General features: G+C 41.8%; 2 protein-coding genes across 2 annotated transcripts in view; both read right to left on the minus strand.

Annotated features, from left to right (window-relative positions):
- The window catches only part of kcnh2b (potassium voltage-gated channel, subfamily H (eag-related), member 2b), a 340,415-nt gene extending 331,251 nt beyond the window's left edge, over window positions 1-9,164 (minus strand). The window contains exon 1 of the mRNA XM_046062123.1: window positions 8,541-9,164. Coding sequence (XP_045918079.1) covers window positions 8,541-8,616 — 76 coding nt within the window. The 5' untranslated portion in view covers window positions 8,617-9,164. The remainder of the gene's footprint in view (window positions 1-8,540) is intronic.
- Window positions 9,165-13,288: 4,124 nt separating this feature from the next.
- Window positions 13,289-23,123, minus strand: part of LOC123980270 (SCO-spondin-like) — a 114,966-nt gene continuing 105,131 nt past the window's right edge. The window contains exons 81-84 of the mRNA XM_046064590.1: window positions 22,780-22,840; window positions 21,902-22,032; window positions 16,252-16,402; window positions 13,289-13,848 (exon numbers count right to left, since the gene is read on the minus strand). Coding sequence (XP_045920546.1) covers window positions 13,826-13,848; window positions 16,252-16,402; window positions 21,902-22,032; window positions 22,780-22,840 — 366 coding nt within the window. The 3' untranslated portion in view covers window positions 13,289-13,825. The remainder of the gene's footprint in view (window positions 13,849-16,251; window positions 16,403-21,901; window positions 22,033-22,779; window positions 22,841-23,123) is intronic.

Here is a 23,123-nt window from a genome sequence, read left to right on the forward strand (position 1 = left end):
GTTCCCTCGCCCCATCGGCGAACTCTCCTCGACGCCTCCCTCTCCTGGGGGAGCGCGACTCTCTCTCTCGGGGCCCTTATCGACTCGGGTGCTGACGAAAATTTTTTAGATCGGGAAGTCGCTCGTCAGCTCAAGGTGCCCCAGGTTTCTCTCGACACCCCCCTTCACGCCACAGGCCTTAATGGCCAAACCCTCACCACCGTCACCCATCGCACCCCGCCATTAGCCCTTGTAAGGTCCGGAAACCATCATGAGTCCCTCGTCTTCCACCTAATCACCTCCCCTGCCGCTCCCCTGGTCCTCGGTCTCCCCTGGTTAGCCACCCATAACCCTAACATCGATTGGTCGCGGGGGAGGATCAGGAATTGGAGCGCCTCCTGTCATGCGTCCTGTCTTCTGTCAGCTCGAGCCGGTGTCCCATTAAAGACTCTCTTGCTGCCGGCATAATCCGCCCCTCTTCCTCTCCACTAGGGGCTGGCTTCTTTTTCGTCGCCAAAAAGGACCAGACCCTCCGCCCTTGTATCGATTACCGGGGGCTCAACGCCATCACCATAAAGAATAAGTATCCTCTCCCGCTCATGGACTCAGTCTTCGAGTCCCTCTCTCGGTCCACCATCTTCACCAAACTAGATTTAAGAAACGCTTACCACCTGGTGCGGATCCGAGAGGGGGACGAATGGAAAACCGCATTCAAGACCCCCCTAGGTCACTACGAATACTTAGTCATGCCCTTCGATCTCACCAACGCCCCCGCAGTTTTCCAGGCGTTAATCAATGACGTCCTCCGGGACTTCCTCCATCGCTTCGTCTTCGTTTATCTGGACGATATCCTGATCTTCTCTCGCAACCCAGCCCAACACGTCGAGAATGTCCGTCTAGTTCTGCAGCGGCTGCTGGAGAACAGACTCTTTGTCAAAGCTGAGAAATGTGAGTTCCACACCCCCACTGTCCAGTTCCTTGGTTTCATAATCGAGGGAGGGCGCCTCCGTGCTGACCCATCTAAGATTCAGGCTGTTGCAGATTGGCCAACCCCCACCTCCGTTAAACAGGTACAGCGCTTTCTCGGCTTCGTGAACTTCTACCGTCAATTCATCCGCAACTTCAGTACGGTTGCCGCCCCCCTCACCCGCCTCACCTCCTCCTCGGTCCCGTTCATCTGGTCTCCAGAGGCCGCTGCAGCCTTCTCCCGCCTCAAGACCCTGTTCACCTCAGCCCCCATCCTCACCAACCCCGACCCTTCCCTTCAGTTTGTGGTTGAGGTGGACGCCTCAGACATGGGCGTAGGCGCCTGTCTGTCGCAGCGCTCCCCCACAGACACCAAACTCCACCCCTGCGCCTTCTTTTCATGCCGGCTATCTCCCACGGAGCAGAATTACTCCTTGGGAGACCGAGAATTACTCGCAAACTGGCTCTGGAAGAGTGGAGGCACTGGCTTGAGGGGGCTGAGCACCCCTTTCTAGTCCTCACTGACCACAAGAACCTTTCTTACATCCAGACCGCCAAGAGACTGAATTCCCGCCAAGCCCGGTGGGCCCTGTTTTTCAACCGGTTTAACTTCACCCTCTCCTACCGCCCCGGGTCCCGCAACACCAAACCAGACGCTCTCTCCCGCCTTCACTCCCCAGACACCCCCTCCGACCACCCCGACACCATCCTACCTCGTGCCTGCCTCGTTGCCTCCGTAGTCTGGGAAGTGGAATCAGCCGTTCGCCGCACCCAGTCCACCGACCCGGATCCCGGTACCGGTCCCCCAAACCGCCTCTACGTCCCCTCGAGCGTCCGCTCCCAGGTCCTCCAATGGGCGCACGCCTCCAAGTTCAGCTGCCACCCAGGGATGGCTCGCACCTTCTTCTTGCTCCGCCAGCGGTTCTGGTGGCCCGCCATGGACAAGGACTGTCGCACCTTTGTGGCAGCCTGTTAGGTGTGCGCCCATGCCAAACCATCCCACCAACCACCCGCCGGTCTGCTCCGCCCCCTTCCGTTCCCTGGTCGCCCCTGGTCCCATATTGCCCTGGACTTCGTCACCGGCCTCCCCAGTTCCAATGGAAACACTGCCATCCTGACAGTGGTTGACCGCTTCTCCAAGTCCGCCCACTTTGTTCCCTTACCCAAACTCTCCACCTCTCTGGAGACTGCTCGCCTTCTCATAGACCATGTTTTCCGCCTCCACAGCATCCCCCTGGACATAGTTTCTGACCGGGGCCCCCAATTCACCTCACAAGTCTGGAAGGCCTTCTGCCACGCGTTCGGCACCACCGCCAGCCTCTCCTCCGGTTATCACCCCCAGACCAACGGGCAGACCGAGCGAGCCAACCAGGACCTGGGAGCAGCGCTCAGGTGTGTAGCATACCGCAGCCCCACCTCCTGGAGTTCCCACGTTCCCTGGATCGAGTATGCCCACAACTCCCAAATCTGCGCCGCCACTGGTATGTCTCCGTTCATGTGTTCTCTGGGTTATCAGCCCCCCTTGTTCCCGTCACTGGAAGAAGAGGTCGCGGTCCCTTCAGTTCAAGCCCATCTTCGCTGCTGCCGCAGAATCTGGAGGGAGGCTAGGGCGGCTCTGCAGCGCACCGCTGCCCGCAACCGCCAGTTGGCAGACCGCCACCGAACCCCTGCGCCTGCCTACCGGCCCGGGCAGCAGGTCTGGCTCTCCTCCAAGGACCTCCCCCTACAGACCCCCCTGTCCACGTCCATAACACTACAGTTCGGCTTTTAATTCAATGGTCCCAACAAAGCTCTCTCACAAATTGAAATGTCTTGGACTCGATGATGCCATTTGTAAATGGATTTTTAATTTCCTCACTTGTCAACCACAAAGGGTCAAAATCAATGGTGGTATTTCAGATGAGTTGTATGTAAGCACTGGTTCACCGCAGGGGTGTATCTTGAGCCCCCTATTGTTCACACTGTATACTTATGACCTTGAAGCATCCAAAGCTAATAATGTGATAATCAAATATGCCGATGATACAACTATCATTGGGCTGATTAGTTCAAACGATGAATCTCATTGTCGCGAGGAGGTGGAGAATGTTGTTCAATGGAGCAAGGAAAATAACTTGCTTTTGAACACTTCAAAAACGTGTGAACTTGTTATTGATTTTTGTCACAATAGGAATCAAGTGCCTATTACTATCCATGATTCCGATGTGCAGATTACTGAGAAATGTAAATTTTTGGGTGTGACTCTTTCGCATGATTTGAACTGGAGCTCTAATACGACTAATATTGCTAAGAAAGCAAGACAGCGCCTCTTCTTTTTACGTAGGCTTCGAGAGTTCACTCAAAATACTAAGATTCTTTTGAACTTTTACTATTGTGTAATTGAGAGTGTCCTAACTAGTTGTATTACTGTGTGGTTTGGTAATCTCACCTTGAAAGAGAAGAAGGCTTTGAACAAAGTGGTTCGCTCAGCCAACAGGATCATTGGCTGTACTTTGCCGCTCCTGGAGGTTACATATAAAGTTAGACTTTTGAATCGAGCTTTAAAACTTGCTAATGATGCTTTAGGCCATCCTGCAGGGGCCTTCTTTGAGATGCTTCCCTCAGGGAGAACGTATCGCTCTGTCAAATGTTCTACTGATCACCATTTCAACAGTTTCTTTCCCCAAGCTGTGATCACTGTAAACACAGCACTTTAAATTAGGCACTTTACATCTTATGTATGGATTTTATTGTACAGTGTTTTATTACTGAGTTTTATGTGGCATTTGCTTGTCTGTTTTATGTTATGTCTTTTTATGTGGTGACATTGCACTGAATGCACTGACATTGCATTGAATCTGAAGTTTAAGTAACCAAAGTCATCTACTGACTCAGTTTTTTAGTGACTGGACAACAAACAGCAACGTGCAAACAGATATAAATAAATAGTTCTAATAATTCCAGCCTTTGATGTATGTTGCTTAGGCAACCTTCATGTGCTATGTAGCCTACCGGCAGCCTGGTGGGAATACTTTTTGTATTCATAAAGAAACATTTGTTGATGAAATAAAGTCAAATTGTAGTGCGTCTGTTAGCCTACTTTCTTTTTGCCATACTAGGTAACCGCATCGGGCCGAACAATGGCCCTTAACTGTGATATAATAAGCGTATACCACGGCCTGTCGTGAGCTATTGCTTAAATATTTGTATGCACAATCTAAGCAGCTTAGAAGCAGCTAAAGTGGGCAACCCCACAGGGGTTTTATACATCCAAAGAACATCTATAAAAACCAGACCAGGTGTCTAATGGAGACCTGTGTTCCCACATCAGGCCAGTAAACGAGGTAGGCGGTTATTTGGGACTCGGTTATTAATTAAAGTTTTACGGTAATTGATGCTCCCGTCACGTCATATGCAATCGCACATTCCTGGTTGATTAATTTGTAAATACTTTGAGTTTTGACCACTCTGCAATGTTCTGGAATCTGGATTTTGTAATGTTGCTGATTCCACCCACTTAGTACCCCGTTGCACTTTTTCGTAACAATAAAAGTGTGAAAAAAGGGCCCACAAGAGGTCCTCAACACCTGTAAATGCTCCGTATTTGTATAGCGCCTTTCTAGTCTAGTCTAGTCACATTCACAAACAGAAACTAACATTCACACACATTCATTCACTGGCGGAACAGCCGCCAGGGGCAATTCGGGGTTCAGTATCTTGCCCAAGGACATTTCGACATGCAGCCTGGAGGTGCTTGTCTGTGCAATTACAGAAAAAAGGTGCCACGTTTGTAAAATATAATAAAATATATAAAGAATCATCTCATGTCTTTATCATGTTTATATTTATATATTTTCAGCTAATGGACTAGCTAAACAATCAGACTATACGATAGCAGTGAGCACACTGCATAGTCTATATCCAAAATAAAAATTCACTAAAGTGATTTTCTTAACCACTGGTGTGCTGCCTTTTTCCTAAATTTGTTATGTGAAAACAAATAGATACATACGCCCACAGTTTTCTCCTTAATCATATCCTGATCCTACGCATCAGGTATCCTCCATGGTTGACCAGTCCATTACCTACAGCTATTAGACACCATGTCATCACGATCATTGTCATACGTGGGTAGACTGACTAAATCCAGTTTGTGCGGTGCCCCCACAAAGTTAGCATTTGTTGGGGATTTGTGCTACTGACTTTGATGCAATCCATGCACTCTAAACAACGTACATTAACGGCTATCTAGAGCAGCGGCTAGCATAGCTTCACGATATGGGCAAATGCACGAACAACAAATTAAATGCCATCCAGGCTGAGCAAGCCTTGCTCTCAGGATTGATTTGATATTACAACATTATAATATTTATATATAATTCAGAGGTTGTTGCTTGTGCTGCAGATGTTGGAATTTAAAATAATTGACATGAAGGATAGGAACAGTTATTGCAACCTTTGTGTGGGCCTGGGGTCAAGGGAATGAGGGATAGCGATGGACACCGCTTGAGAAAGGGGAGTTGAACACCTTATGCTTTACCAAATTACTCTGAAAATCAAAAACTGGTTGGATTTTCATGTGTTCAATAACCACAAAAGAGGATTTTGTTAACTTGTTAAATGGACTGTACTGTACGTCTTTCTAGTCCGCGGACCACAAAAACCGGTAGTTCTATGTAAAAATCAGACATTAAGCACCACCACATAGCCAAAAGGGCATGATCCTCGTTTTATACTGCCTCTGCGAGAATTCGACGGTGAGATTGGTAGTCAAATCAGGCTCCTCCTATCAAAACCACAAATCTTCGACAATTCGGGGTCCCCCCTACAACAACAGACAGGTAGATATTGTATTCAACCGAAAAAAAATCCCACCACTTCACCTCAGGCCTCCCTCCAAAGCCATTTCCCTAAAACACATTTTCATACACAGGCAGAGTGCACACAGGTGGGCAGGTAGACAGGCAGTTAGGCCAGCCAGTCATTTCTTTCGGACCAAATGTCCAGTGACAGCCACAGATCCCAGTTTTAGTGTTGCAGCATTTGAATTATTGATTGCTGTCGAGATGTAAATAGAATCTACCACTGTCCAGATAAGATAGAGGTCTTGTGGTGCCTAACTTTACATTCTACACTGGTACAGTGTACCATGGCAACACCCTGTCTTTGGTGTGAGAGACTCACTGTGAGACACCAATGTGTCCCTGAGAAAGACACTTGACCCCTACTTGCTCCGGAGGTGTGCGACCTCTGACATATATAGCAATTATAAGTCGCTTTGGATAAAAATGTGAGCTAGAGTTGATTGTGGCCTACGGAATGTTGGTCCATTTAGAATAGGGAGAAGGGAGGTCCCCAGAAATGGAGCATAACTTTGACTGTGGCTTGGAATATCTATTAAAAGGTTTGTTTTGATTTTGTACAAAGAAATTACCTAAATATCAGAAGCAGCTGAGCAGCAGCAGAGTCACTGGGATAACAGTTGGAAAGCACTGATATGGGGCAGCTTAGAGATAGTGTCCCCCACTAATCAGAACATCGGAGGTTTGATCCCCGGCTTCCCCCAGCCCACACGTTGAAATTGTCTGCATGTCGAAGTGTCATTGGGATAGATGCTGAACCCCCAAATTGCTTCCACAGGCTGTGCCATGTGCCATCAGTGTGTGTGTGTGTGTGTGTGTGTGTGGTGGGGGGGGGGGGGGGTGATTCTAATGAGCTGCTGGCACCTGGGATGAATGAGACATATAGTGTAAAATGTTTTGAGTGGTCAGAAGACTAGATGTACTCGTCTTAAAACTAGGCAGCACTGTCTAGTACAGTCCATTTACCATGATGTGAGGTTATCTGCCTTTCAGCGGTGGGTTATGGTCCCCAGTAACACTAAAGTGCTCCTTTTATAAATAATGACCATCACCTACAGAAGCTTCCTGCCACATGCTGAACCAATGCTAATTTGCTGGAAAGAAAGATTAAAGATTCTAGTTAGCAGTAGATTGTGATCACATTTGCAGAGATATCCACACTTATTAGGATGGTGAAATAAGTACTGTGGGATTAATGTTAATTACCCAATTCCAACGCAATTATTCAACTTGATTTCACTTGTGTGGAGTCGCTTTTCAGCACCTCTGTGTCAGGAAACAGTGTTTTGGCACCAAATCCACCCTTATAACACCTCGTTTGAAGCTCTCCTTCTGCCGGGACTCTTGGTTGTTACAAAGCAGCCTTGTAAAATGCTCCACCCAATAGCATATGGTGAATGGTGGAAGTCAAGCAGCATATTTTTCAGCATTAAGCCAGCAGTACCTCAAGAGTTACAGTGTGGTTAAAAGTTGTGTTTCTTCCCCGGTATACTTCACTTCAGCTCTTATCTGCTCCTGAGGGGAGTACTTGACATTAAGATTCCTTAAAAACTGCATTTAACCCTACAATAAATGTCTCTTGCATCAGCTTGAAGGTCAAAATCTGAACTTCCAAAATGTTAACAATACACATCCTCCACTTTTCCTCACACCACAACTATCATCATTCCTCATCTTCTACATCAGCCATTGAGGTGGATTTCCTGCAGGAAATGTGATGTTGTGGCTGCAGATGTGTGTTTGAAGTCTGGTTGCCAGTTCACTGATGGAAAAAAACATGAATGATTTGCATCAAATATAACGCGCCACAGGGAAGAGAGGATGGATGAAGGCTGTGTATGTTGAAATATAAGCAGCTTCAGATTTCATGCCCCTGGACTCTATGAAAAATTTAGTAGCTTAGATATGTTTGTTTTTTTATCTTATAACTTGCTGCCGATTAATTGATAGGATACTGATATTTCTTCCAAGGCAAACATGTATATAATAGTTTTATGTCTGAAAAGCATTTGTACAGGGATAGATTTATGGAGGTGTCAAATAGCTCCTGTATTAAAACTATTTTACATATCCACACCAGCTGAGCTAAAGATAATAGATCCCATGCCTCCAAAAGCATCTAAGTGTGTCTTTTTTTGCAGATTGATTTTTCTGACAAAATCAGTAAAGACAGCAGCAGCATCGGACACTTAAGGTGACAAAAGCATGAGAGGATCTGCAAAAACAAACTTAAGTACCATACTGGATTGCTTTGTGACCACTGAATATAATACATTTGTGCCCTAATCATTCCTGAATGACTGTTGCAACTGGAGGGTCCCAATAACAGATTTCCCCAAATAAAAATAAATCTGCACAAGCTGTTCATGTTGTCATCAGAAATGAATGTGGTGAAAAATAAATCCCTCTAAAGTCAATCTAAGTATCACACTGATGCAAGTTATTATGGTGTGAACAGTCATGTTTGTTCGGGGTTTTTAACCTGATTTCTGATCATATTTTTTTAATTATCACACATTTTGTCACCTCAGCTGCTACAACATCACTGCACCACTATGTGACTTGCTAAAGTTATTAACGATGCATCTACAAACATAATTATTAAAGCTTATTCTGGAAAACAAAATGTTAACTGAAAGCTTACATCAGTAGAATGCCACACCAGCTTTTGTGTCAACAAATTACTAAAGTGAGCTGCGAGGCTGCAAGATTATGTAAATTATCCCACAGAAGGTAAGAAAACAATGATCTTACATTGACTATCGAATTTCCTGATGATGGTGTCCAGGAAGGTGTTCTGCGGAGCCACATGGCCCCTCCGGACCGGCATCTTCGCTGTGGTGGCCCCTAGACTTAAAAAGACTTTGCAAGAGTTTTAATTATATCACACCGAAGATGCGTTTCCAGTCCCCGCAGTCGAGTGCACGTTGCTTACTGGGCTCCCTGCATGGGGACTCAACACTGACAGGTTCTCTGACAGGAATCCGGGGGCCCAAGTTTGCCCAACTTGGCCAGAAAGACGAAAGGTTTGTAATGGATCTCCTGGAGAAAGTGAGGAGAAGCCAGCTCTGGACAGGAGGCGCACTGTACGCACGGTAGAACTGAGCCGTTTCCAGCCTCCAGTTTCCAGGTTGAGAGGAGCAATGGTGTCTGTTTCTGTCCCCCGAGGGGAGGGCCGCCTGTCAGGTGATATTTCTTCCTGGTCTCACACTCGGTGGAGCACAGTAGACCTCTCATCGTGCACTACAGCCCGTTCCTGTGAAGCGGACTGGGCGAGCTTTCCGACGAGCGTCGTAGGAGCCATATTTGGGGCGCTCAGCTGCGCGTTTTATTTGTTTTTCATTCCATCTCCACTCTCTGCCTCTGACTCTCTGTGTGTTTAACTGTGGAGAGAGGGAACACAAAGCTGATTTTTTTTAAATACCCAGCAGGGCGCAGATCCGCACCTTAAATCGTAGATCGGTTTTTTTGGAGGTGTTCTCTGTATCTCTCCTCCTCCTCGCTGTTCGCTACGCTCGCTCTACCGGCATGTAGCTGCGCCTCTTTTAACCCTTTGCTCATCAGGAGTGCTCACTTCAGCATAATAGATAAAGAAGTACGTTACTGCTATCAGTTAGCCTACCCAAATTTTCCGCATACAATATTAGCCTACACCTGAGGTTCCTAAAGTAGAGCCTGGGGTGTCTTGTTCCTACAAAATTGGTACGAGTATCAATAATACAGATATTATTTATCTGACAAAAATGGAGCATTAGTTACAGTTGGGGGGAAAATGGACTAAAATTGACACCCCATGTAAGACCACCGCAGGCACACGTGCTCTGAAAGGCAGCAGACAAACGGCTGGTCTTGACAGTTGTTCGGCTTGCTATCGAACAACTGTCTTGTTTTACCTGTATGGGAAAACTATTGTAATTAAATTAGGCCTACGTAACTAAAACTAAAACTAGCCTATTTCCATGCCCCACAAAAGAACATTTACCCGCACTGAAGTGAAGCGTCTTTCCTGCTTTTCCTGAATCGGTGAATGTCATAAATGCCGAGGAAATCCGGTTGTGAAGCTGCTTTATTGTGTTTCAGGCTTGGATGGGGATTCACCACTCAGGCAGCTCATGTACGTCACACCGTCGGGGTTCCCCCCTTCCGTCATGCTGGGGATGATGCCTTCAACAACTGTGGGATATTGTGCTGAGGCACAAATGGATGATTTGTCCATTACGTTTTCTATGCTATCTTTATGCATAAATTATGAGGAACAGTCATATCAATAGTAAGCGAGACATCGTGTGGAACGTTTTCATTTTTATTCAGGAAATCAAGCAACCATTGTTCTAGATAGTAGACACATTTGAATCCACTGACGGGCAAAGATACATCAAAATGTATATTAAAATAAGATACCAAATACAAGGTAGTCCAAAAGGTACAACAAGGTAGATTTATTTGTCACATTACAACCTACATAGCCTATTACAGCCTTTGACCAACTTAAAATATCTTAATTTTAAGAATAGCTATCAAAATAAACTAGAAAATTCAGCAGCCACTCCATGTATCAAAATAAACTAGGCCTACTGTATTGTTTCAAAGAAAATTCAAAAATACTTTTTCCAATGATCCATGAAATCACTTCACAAACCTTCTATCTATCGGCCTATCCCTTCTTCAGTGCACTGACTCAGTTGATTAAGTGGACAATGTTTGAAAGCAACAGCTTTTCAACAGCTCTGGCAAATGATGCATAAATCTGACAGGCAACCAGTTAACAGATCAAATAGCCTACTCACATACTCCTGTGATCTCTTAGGTTAGAAATAAAGTAACCAACAGTTTAACGTTTCACTAACAGTTTAATGACTCATTTGTAGAACAGTGTCTTGTGTCGACAGTCTTTTGACTTAACTGCATGTAAGATAGGGATCAGTTATATTTTTCAATAATGCTGCTACAAACAATGTGAGCATTTCAGAAGTGCAGTAGCCTCCGCTTCCACCAGTGTGACTGCCTTAACTCTTCTATTATTTGTCTGCCTTTCTTTCATGCACGTCTCTCCTCATAGGCTACAGCCTCTTCATGCTCATATCTCTAAACCTGACTAGAAGTTCTAAGCTACAACAAACACCGGTGGCGGATGGGTCGACCACCAGGGGTTTCCAACGTGAAAAAAACGTTTTGCTACGTTTTGTCCACACTGAACTCGCCCCCACAGGTGTGCGCATTTAACATCTCAAGGCATTATAAAGTAATGTTGTACAGCTACTCTGAAACATTTTTTCCTGCAAAACCAATGGAAACTAAACATAGGCTGAAAGTAGCAAGCTAAGGTCAACTGTGAGGGCTGCTACTCAGGTCAAATAGTTAGTTACACATTAGCCTATGTAAGTTGGTAAACGATTTAGTCTAGGCTATTACTACCATCACCAAACTGTAAGAGGAACTGTTAAGAATTGTAAGAATTTATGCTAAAAATCTATGGAAAGCTGGCCACTTACACCTTTCTCCCCTTGACCTTATTCTGGTCTGGATAAATGTATTGTTCTGGGGAGTTCAATCTCAAAACGTTTTGCACTGGTTTGTAATGTTTTCGCTTGCATACACAATAGGGTGTTCAAGGCACCATCGTTTCTGTTGGAAAAAACGTTTTGCTACTTCAACAAGTCTGGGAAAATGAGGTACCAATCAGAGGCAGCATTTTTATGATGTCATCAGATAGATATCTCACAAACTATTTTACAGTATTTTAAACTTTAAAATAAAAAAAAAACAAAGTACAAAATATGATTTTTCTCAACCCTATCAAATACAAATGACAAAATTCTATTTTGTATGTAATCATGTATTTATCAGAAATACTGCCTATTCCTGTTCGATAGCTACATGACAGTTATTACGTATGTGTTTTTTTCTGACCTCACTTGAATGCAACAGTGGACAAAGCTCTCACTCTGCATGGCAACTTCATGCTTTCTCAGAGCCTCTTCTTATCTATCTCAGGGAAGTAACTGGCCTTGACTGTGTAAAATTTCCTTGTTTTTTAGTTCTGTCAGATACAGGGCTGAAGCAGCACTGTTGCCTGCTGGATGCATTTATCAAAATGACCTGCATATCAGCATTAATGCATTCCTTTTCCAGCGTTCAATGTTTGGTTTGACATGATGAATGGCAGCCTTGCAGTTAGATGAGACCTGAGGAGCTATACATCAAAATGTGACATTTTGGTGGGAATTAAAAATGCATCAGTTCTTACTCTTATTACATCCAGCATCGTTTACTACAGCAGCTGAGTGCTAGAGGAGGTACACTGGCCAGCCTTCCCCTCTCAACACCCTTATTTAGTCAGGAAAAGAGTGAGGGAGGAGGGGAGAAAGGAGGAAAGGATATAGGAGACTAGAAGGGTAAGAGGAGAGGGGAAGGAGGAAAAGAAAAGGGCAGACAGTTTCTTGTCACAGATGAGACAGATCCCAGTCTGTCACTCGTTCTGTATGTTACAGTACTCACAAAAATGTACACACACACACAAAGATAGACACATATATGAAGCTGACTGTAGTTGCTTAAGGATGTCTTAATGTCTGAATAGAGGAAGTGAAAAGGCTCCAGTCATCACTTTGACACACCAGTTAAAAGCTACATATTTTTATAATGAATAAACTGTTCAGCAGCAAATTAAACTCTGTCATCAGAAATATCACGTCATACAACAGTATAACATTTCCAGAGAACCATTATTCGTTCCACAAAGGATAAATCGTAGGAAATACCCCCATTTTCATCTTTGGAAAAATGTATCATAAGTGCACATTTATTTGAAACTGGCTTATATCAGGTACAACTAAAACCTGACACAAACAATTAATACTAAGTTGCTTCGGTACAACTGGATGATGTAATGTAACTCCTATTTAATAAAATATTCCTCATATTTGTCTTGCATGTTAATATAAAGGAAGGAGTTTTGGAAGGTTAATATGATCTTGGATTTTTTTTATTATACTCCCTTAGAAGGTCCCTCATGTGTTTTACTTTCACTTAACCTGTATACCCCCCCAATCCTAAATTAGAGAGTTTATAAGTTCATAGATATGTGTACATTACAAAGCAAGGCTACTTATTGCTTTGAACTGGAAAGTGATAATCCACACACAGTTGGCAGACACATTGTGTTGATTGTTTATGAGGAAATCTAGAACCATTTAATGACACGTTGGTTCATGACTAAATATCAATATAATGGTACACCTTACAAGGGGTTGAAGATGGGCTCTTTTGTTTTATAAAAGTCAATAATGTTGATTAGTTATTTTTCAATTTTAAATCAATTGAGTTTAATAGACGCTGACGTTGGGAGAAAATAAGGGAAATGGGAGGGACCGGGAGTTTTGCCACATTCTGCTGATTACTGCATATGATGCTGTTCCAAGAGATGTGATGGAAAAAAGGCAGAACATTTTTAAAACAATTGATAATAAAAAGATTCTTTAAAAGACCGACAGCTGACAGTATTCTCCTTGTGTAGAAAATGTTTATTGATCAGTCCATTAGAACTGTACTGTAAACTGCAACATGTAAGAATATCTACCCAGTTACAGTAAACTCCAACTTACAGAAGACTGCTGGTACACAGACATTTTCTTAAAGCATATAAATGAAACATTTTTTAATGTATAATAGGTCTTACTTGGATTGAATCATATGTCCCTTAATATTACTATACATATACAGTAGAAAACAGGCTGTACAGGCTGAAGAATAAACAAAGTTTCAGAACAGGACTCTATGAGCAATAGTGGCATCCAGTCATATGATGACTAAGGACTACAGAGCGATGTGTAAATCAACAGGGTATCTTCCATCCATGCAAAATGATGATCCATCACTGTGGCACTCTCATTTGGCTTGGTGTTCATACTCATCCTGCTCTTGATCTCTCCAGTGTGTGTACACACTCACACTATCTCTCTCTCACACTCAGACACAGACACACACACACACACACACACACACACACACACACACACACACACACTCAACATACTTGCTCAGCGTCTGGACAGGTCACCTCCTGTGAAGAAGAGGAACAGTGAGAACAGTGAGACTAATGGAATCATAACTGCACTGTTATATTCTGTAATACAGTAACACATGCATCAAACAACCAAGTAAAATGCTTCCTCTGCAGGATAAAAGATTGAGTGTCTGTAAAGCATTTTATCTTCATTCAGAATAGCATGTGTTTGAACAGCATGACTTGATATATTCAGGGATATCTGCGTTTCCATATAACTGTCTTAAAAAATCTATTAAATTAAATCTACTGCAAATGTACAGCAAATTATATGAAATGCATTTATAATGTGAAATGCATGAACCAAAGTATATAAATAACAAAATCCCAACAGCAGTGTAAAACTGTATCCATGTATGTCATGTCAAGTCTTGTGTCTTTAATAAGTGTGTGTATGTCAGAAGAGAGAGCACCAGATGACCACCTGTAGTGGCAGTTGATAAGTGTAAGTGTGTGTGAGAGCGACAACACACTATCAAAGATTGATTGCTGTAAATGACCAAATCTGTCAGACATGATGTCCGCAAGTGTAGTGCTGGGGGGAAATAAGAGTTGGGGGTGTTTTGTGTCGTATGTGGCTACATCCAGTTAACCAAGGCAATTATCCATGTTGATGAATGGATTACCACATAATTACTTCAGAGGTGGGATCCTAGATTGAATTATTCATGGTAGGCAAGGGCAAACATATGTTTCACTAAGATTAGAGTGTGTGTGTGAATCTGTGTAAATGATGTATGTCAGTTGGCCGCGTGTGTGTCGGCCTAGCGTTAATAGAAAGTGACTGAGAAATTGTGCTGAGAGAGAAGTGGAAGAGACAGACATGACAGTTGAATGTAACAGCCACTTACTGAGCTGCCTTATATGGGGTAAAATTTTCAAACTGGTTGCAACACTGGCCACATTCGATCAGTGATGTTACAGCTGGCATTTCACATGGGTTTGTTCCAAAAACTACCAGCATGGTGCCAGTTTGAGCCGGGTGGCAATGATATCTATTCCACTTCACTTTGAGACACAATTGGTTATGCTACATCTGCCACATTACCTGCAACTGTTTAGGCAGAACTCAGCAGAAAATACTGATATATATTTTATACCTGAGTTGGTTGTGGGGAGCGGGGGTGGGTGGGAGATCAGTTTTAGGGGCATGTTTTTACTATGTTATATGTTATTTCATCGTTTTAATATATAATTCAGTCTCCACCTTATTTAAGTGTCACTCACTTATTGAATCTACCTCCTTCAGTTCTCTTCACACTCACAGACCTAACGTACCTCCACACATCATTGGTGGATGTGTCACAGTGGGGAACTGAACCTGCATCTCTCACACCAAAGATAGTATTTTATCCACTGCACCATCACCACCCCGTAATATTATTAAATAACTTAAAATGTAAATCCCTAAAATGAACAATTAACTTACGGTGGTGTTGATTAAGGGATGTTGCATCTTATAGGACTATGGAGGTGTGTGAACAACTGAGCTAATGTAACATACTACATGGACGTGCCACCTGCACTTCATTTCAGTGGGTTTTCACACCATTGGCGATGCATACCGCCCAGTACACTGACTCAAATGACCACAGTCTTTTGAGTCTTTTTAACATCTGATGTGACATCACTGATTGGGGTGTGGTCCAAATGGCAAAACGTGCTGATCATGGTTATGAATCTTTAGTCATGTTGCCAAATATTCCAAAGTAAAAACACATTTGAAGAACAGATCGATAAAATGCAATATGCCTCTCGATATGTGGAGAAGTTATAGGCATGAGTGGAAAACTGCTGTCCAGTAAGAATGCTTTCAAAATAGACATGTTAATGCATTATATTTATCAATTAACAAATTTCTAAGACGGTGAACAGAAGATCTGAAAAATCTAAATCAAATCAATATTTGGTGTGACCACCCTTTGGTGGTCAAAAACTTTGTGCATGTGTTCCTAGAAGATTTAATGCTGTTTTGAAGACAAAGGTTGGTCATACCAAAAATTGACTTCAGTTAATTTTTGTTTTGGTTCATTCACTTTGCATTTTGTAAAATGATGAATAAAATTTATTAAACATGTCTATTTTTGAAAGCATTTTTACTTTACAGCATTTTTTTTTTCCACACCTGATGTATGCAGATGTATGCACAGTACTGAATGTACAGTATGTATGTACAGTATGTATGTATGTATGTATGTATGTTTTTTTAATCAAACTCCCTGACTTTACCTGTTTGGAACATACCTAGCACTTCCATACCAGTCTTCTGTGTCTGATGGGAACCTGGAGTGTATAAACATGCAAACGTCCCATGCAAATATTTTTTACATATATTTAAAAGCTTCACTGACATGAGAGGCACACATACAAATCCACTCTGCCACATTCATTATTCCCCACCTTGGCAGCTGGTGCATTCGCAGCTGTTTATGACGGGCAGAACGACTGGCTCACTCTCTCCACTCTCACATTGCAGGTTGAGGAAACGGACTGGGTTGTCAGGGTTTAATCGGTAACTACAGCACTCGCAAACTGAGCGGAGGTATGGCTCCTGTAGAGAAAGAGGGAGGAGAAGATTGTAGTATGAAGAATAAAAAAGATGGAAGAGGAGGAGTTAAGCAAAAGATGGAGAAGAGGTAAAAGGAGAGCCAGGGGGATAATGTGGAGGGGCCAATTAGAAGATTGGAATATGATGCAGAAAGAGTGACATTAGAGGAGAAGGATGTTATTAGAGAATTTAAGAAGATGGGTGAGAGGAAGAGAAGAGGAAAGAAGAGAATAGAGAGATGGAACGTGAAAAAGGAGATAAAGTAAAATAATTTTAGGGGGTCAGATGTCCAGGAAGAAAGGAAATAGGAGGATAAGTTGAAAGGAGGTAAATGGGTATTGGCAGGATAGACATAGGAGAGAGGAGGCAGGTAGAGAAATTACAACCCCTCCACATTATACTAAAAGATGACACAGTATCATCTACAGTACACAGTATTGAGGACATAGGGGAAATATATCTGCAACATATCAACACACAGTATAATAAACACATTTCCTGCGGTGCATCCTGAAAATAAAAAAATAAAAAAATCACATCAGACTCTGGCTCTACTTTTTTATATATTGACATTGTGAAAAATTGTTTTCATTGTCAAGCAAACTCTGCTCTCATAAACCCAGGCAGCTGTATTAAGCAAACAACCTATGATAAACCTACTGTATACTGCCCATAACCAAACAGAAGACAGACGTGGCATGACTAGCTGCAAACCATAGTATGGTTTAGACCAAAACAAAGCTGAAAGGGAAGTGAATATGGGAATTATTCATCAGGTGGCCAGAAACACGACGCCAAAATTAATGCTAATGTGTCCCCCTCCCTTTTTCTTAAGTTGAAAGGTGATATTTCACTGCTTTTGCGTGGTCTCTACGGGGGAGTCGCAGTGTGAGCCGCTATCTTGGTCTGTTGTTTTGCCTTTCAGGTCACCGCGCATGTCACGTGACTGAATACTATGAGTAGTGGGTTGTATTTTCAATTCACTGTTTCAAGACATGCATACATATTCTGTGTTAAAGTGTCAAATCTGTGTATTTGTGGATCGCTTGTTATGAGTTCCATTTTTTCCTGTGGGTTTTCTGAGTTTTTGCCATTGTTTTCATGTCTCCTTCTATTTGTCTGTTTCTCTCGTTCCTTGTCCTTAGTAGTTTATGTCTTGTCTCTTATCTTAGCTCTTGTTCCTGCGTTTTAGTTCTTCCTCTTTGTTCCCAGTCCTGTGCCTTGGTTCATGTTTTGGTGTTTACTTCAGGTTCCTTGTCTGCATTATTCTAGTTTAGTCTGCTCGTGTCTGAGTTGTTTATTTCTGATGTGTTACTTCTGGTGATATGGCCTGTGTTTAGTGTTCAGTAACCTATATTGTGTCTGTTACCCCAGTATCCCTCTGCATGTCAGTCTCTCTGTTTTCCCCTGCTCTCTCTCAGCCTGCGTCTCGTTAGTCTCATGTCTGTCACCTGTGTTACTCCTGCCCTGCTCGTTAGTCCCTGGTGTATATATGTTTGGTGTTTCTCTTCAGTCTTTGTCTGGTCATTGTTGGTGTTACTCCCCGTCAGTTGTGGATTCAGTCTTGTCCGGTGTTTTGGATTACGGTTTCGTTTCTCATTTGGCTTTTTATGGACTCAGCCACTCGGTATGCAAGTGTGCTCGCTTTTGGTTTGTTAAATAAGTCACATTTTGAACCATACCACCTCTGCCTTGCGTCCTGCATTTGGGTCCTTCAACCTGTTCAACCCACATCCACCGTAACATCGCTTAGTTTTTGTCTACAAATCATTTTAACACTGGTTTACCATGGAGACTGTGACTGATCCACAAATGCAGTCAGTAAATCAGGGGTATTGCATCTATTTGATGTCACATCCTCTCAAAAAGCCCTTTGAAATATGAGTTGAAATGTGTTAGAACATTATATACCGCATGTATACATATACCCTTGTGTTTCATATGTACGTTCTTTTTGCAATAGTAATGTAGCCTACTTGGCTTATTGCCTGAACCCCTGAAAGGTACGTAGGTACACCTGTTCAATTGCTTGTTCACACTTGATAAAACAAGCTCTATAAAGATTCATCTTACCTGATATGGTCCAGTTAGGCCTAGTTTTTGTTTACTCAAGACATCTGTAAAAATTCCTGAGTAAGAAAAAGGGCTTTGGGACCTTGTCTTGTTATTTTAAACAGCTAATAAATAAAAACAACTTGTTATAAGGGCAACAAAAAAACCCCATAACATTGAACACTGCAATCATAGTTCTTCCAAATCAATGTTTTCTCCTGTGAGTTCCAACCATGCCTAGTTGTTTAAACATCTAGCTATTGATTCAATTGAGTGCTTTTTTTTAAGATCTGTCAACCCTGAAATGTAAATTTGACAATGAAACACGTCAGTTTAACTCTAAACTGGCAGGTACTTCTTATTTTCTATCTTGTAATATATTAATTTGGATTAGTTTACAATTTGTCATTTCCAAATGCTTAAAAGCATTTCTTAAAAGGCTTTAAATAGGCTGCTGAAAATGTCTGTCCCATTTACATTTCCTGGTTTCCTGGCCCAATTGAATTTGTAATTGACAATTGCACAATTCAGCTCCTACTTCGAAGGGCTTATTGAAGGGCGTGACATCACAAAGAGGCAATACCCCTAATTGTCTGACTACATTTGTGAATCAAAGTCGCACTCTCCCTGGTAAACCAGTGTCAAAATGACTTATAAACAAATACAAATTGATCTGCAAATACAGATCTGACACTTGAATGCAGAGCATTGTACAGAATTTGCAACGCATGTCTTAAAACAGTGGATTGCAAACAAACAGTCAAACCTGTATTTTCAATCTTGGAAGAGTGCTTCTGTAGAAATTGAAATTTGTAAAACAACAAAACAGTAGCGTCAATTCTGAAAACAAATGCCAAACAATCTACAAATAGAATGACCCTCTCACGCCAACGCATCATTTTGCATTGATCAAATTCTGGTTTTCAAGTAAAAGTCACTGATTTCTATTTTTGGATCATGGAGTTGGATCATGTTTTGTTTACATATAATTTTTTTTGTGACTCAGTCACAAAAAAAGTGCATTTACGATGAGACTGACATTGATTTACCCCCATATAAAGATGCTAAAACTCTTGATTGAACTGAGGGGAACTGCAGAGTCAATTGATAATTATTGGTGGTCACATCACTGTGAGTGACACCCTTCACATTACACTTAGGGTAGGTAAATATAATACAGAAACATTACAGACTAAGTCCTTTTGATGATTTTACATTATAATCATAATAATATGCATTTTATTTATAGGGAGCCAAAATTTAGATTTTTTTTTAAGTTTACATGATGTATTAAATTAGTTGAAAAGACAGCTGGAAAGCTTTACATGTACAGTCCATGCACAAATTTGGGAATTGGGTAATAACTGATCCTTTTTTCGTAGCTCTTGGAATCCAAAAACATTAGCCTTGGTGTTTTGTACGATAGATGGCAACTTCTTGGAAGTTGTGCCCATGTGTCCAATTAGTGCAGGCAAAGACCCAAGGAGTAGAGAGATTGTGAAAAAGTATGAGATTGTGAAAAAGTAAGTAAGTAAGTAGAATGGTAGCAGAGAATCATAGATAATATGAGAAGTAGGTGAGAGATGGAGTGTCCAGGATCAAAAAATAAAAAGAACCTTCAACTTCTAAATAGCGGTTATTAGTGCTTCACACTTTAAAAATATGTGTGTTAGTGTTGTCCATGACACAAATTTTTTTTTTTTATATATCAATTCTGAACTGTTTTAATATTCAATTTCCTCAGTATCAATCCTGAAGATGAGTTTCTCTTGTTCCCGACAGAGAGCTTATACACACACCGCTGCAGTGCCCACACAGCCCCGCCTCCTGTCACTCACAGCCAGAGTCCTGTCCTACTGTGCTGTGATTGGCTACTGGCAAAGATAACAAGCAAGCCCAAATGAAAGTGACGGTACAGAGCGGTGCTAACGAAAGAGCACCTGCAGGACCGACACTCCGTCCTTTTATAAGGAACCTGGAGAGGGTGGAGACATCTCCCCTTTCAACATCACTAAAGTATGAAACAAGATGGCCCAGTAAACTGTTGTTGATAAGATAGTTGTCCTGTTGTTTGCCTAACAGACACTTATAATTCTCAAAACTAAGCTAATTCCCCTCAGAGCGCTCAGACCTAAGGAATCTCAAGACAGCACAGTTTCAGTTGACAGGAAAATACTTTGACCAAGGTCAGAAGTAAATTAACTGAAGCTGGTCTGCTTAACACACAGTACTAGTAACTTTACTTACTAAGATAAATTGATAAGATAATTCAGTAATTATTTATTATTAATTATCAATGTTGTGTACATTCCCCCCATGGTATCAAAAATGGTATTGAATATTGATATTTTTCAAGGTATTGTCTCGAAGTTAGAAATTCCAGTCCCGTGACAACACTAGTGTGTGTGTGTGCGCTTTCATGCATTTAATACTTTAGTGTTCCCCAATATCGTTGATGGGAAAGAGTATGCGATTCTTGTAAGTGTATTCCTGCTTCTTCCATTCCTGCTGATCAACGGAAAGGGAACTTCTCTGTGCTGCCAAGTCACCAGTTACCATCCCTAGTTGCCACCAGGACGGTAATGAAACATTAGGCTGAGCTGATGTTTATTTTTACTAATCTGACTGACTCTATTTTTGCAGTGGAGATGTATGGAAGTTTCCATGGTGATGAGGTGATGAACTTGCAAGAATAAAAAAACAAAAAAAGGACAAGAAGATGCAGATAAAATCAGTAAAAGGCTCAACATGTGCGCCCTGCAGAAGATTCCTATACAGAACATCTATATTTAGATCACTGGTGACTCAACTACTAAATTATGTATTTTTGTCTTGTGTTCTTGCATCTATATGAACTGTGTATATAACTGTAACTACTGTTGATGTCAGAGACTGTAAGGGACTGTTAGCTGTACCCTTAATTGTCTTTATGGCCTGTGTTTATGAAGAAGTGAGATTACAGCAAGTTTGACAAGCTGCACATGGCCACATGTCACTTTGTCTTGCAAAAACACAACATTGTGATGCTAGGTCATGCTTCAGGAGGAAAATAGATAGGCAATTTGGCTGAGCAAAGATAAATAAGAAAATACATTATTTTGAACAATATTATTAACGGTGGCTTTGAAGAGACAAAATTGTTTTCTGCTGTTTGTCGCTTTATTTATTATTTAAGTCTGGCAGACATTCCTAATTTAATGAATAATGCAGAAACTCCTTACTGCAGGATATGAAATTGGACTATATGATTAAACACAACTGATTGCAGCCTTGATGGGCAATTTGCAAACTATTACAGCCAACAGCTTTTTATGTTCCAGTTCTGGTCTCGTGCTGCCTGTATTGATCTTTATTATGTTGTCATTCATGTTGAAGTCAATACTTGTCGATGTTGCCTTATGTTCAGAGAGTAATATAGGGTGTGTGTGTGTAGATGTCTTTTCTCTGTACCTCCAGGATGACATCAGTCCTGGACAGACAGCGTCCCCTGCAGAAGCTGATCTCCACGTTGTCAAGCCGACAGTCTCCCTTGGTGATGTTCCTGATCTGCACATAGCGACGACACTCTGGCACGGGCTCGCCTGACAGAAACAGAGAAGATGAAGAGGATGGAAGAAAAAGGGCAAAATGAGGTAGGATAGAGTAAATAGGAAAGGAGAGGACAATGAAAAGGAGAAAATAAGAAAGTAGAAACAAAACATCAAGAAGTCTTTTTTGAATTTGAATGAAAAGAGAGGACAAAGACAAAATTAGAGACAAAGCCAGAGAGTTTCTTCCAGAGAGCACAGTGACATTGCCATGCTCGCTCACAGCATGTGACATCTCGTCCACTGGGAGAGACTAAAGCCCCAATGTAGGTTAAGTAATATAATCTCACTAATTGTGCACTGTGGCACTTGATTTTTAGTCTCCTATAAAATGAACTACAGAATTTTCAAATCCATTGAAGTGGTTTGAAAGTCATGACATGGCAGAAAGGGAACAAGAGTGATTTTGTATGTGTGTTTGAGATTTGTGTGTTTTATAAGAAGTAGTATTTTAATTGTTCCATTTTTTTACATTACCATAGAGGAAAAATCATCGTTAGCCTTTGGGCTTTATTGACTTTGTTTTGATGCTTGTCAATAAAAGTCATTTATCGGTTTCACTCTTTCTGATACAAAAATTGGTGCAAAGTAATGCTCTCAGGTTAATTCATTTATTCAGGGAATTTAATGTCTACTATTTAAACCACAAATATATCTGTATTATACATTTGATTCCTGAACACACTCTCTAAGTTGATTGGTGTACTTTGTATTTCTCTGCATACTGTATGTTGTACTGACCTGGGAACTGTTTTCTACAGACTGGACAGCAGCTCCCTGGTTCCTCCACCTTGGCCTCTCCCTGAGAGAGAGATAACACGAGTTGTCTTTGTGAAACATGTGTGTAATAAAACAAGTGATAAACAAAAAAATCTAAAATAATCTCCAGCACCCTGTCACACTCAACTACTTATTAGACAGTTTTACATGTTTGCACAACAGCTTTTTGTCATGCATTTCATTCAACCTGTGACAATGAACACGCATTGTACATATATTTTTCAAGAAGGACAACAACCAAAACAACAGACAAAGTAGTCTGTTCTCCAAAAGAGCACACCTGAGAATTGACACAGGACAAAAAA

Source organism: Micropterus dolomieu, linkage group LG01, assembly GCF_021292245.1.
Source record: "Micropterus dolomieu isolate WLL.071019.BEF.003 ecotype Adirondacks linkage group LG01, ASM2129224v1, whole genome shotgun sequence".
NCBI classification, from domain to species: Eukaryota; Metazoa; Chordata; class Actinopteri; order Centrarchiformes; family Centrarchidae; genus Micropterus; species Micropterus dolomieu.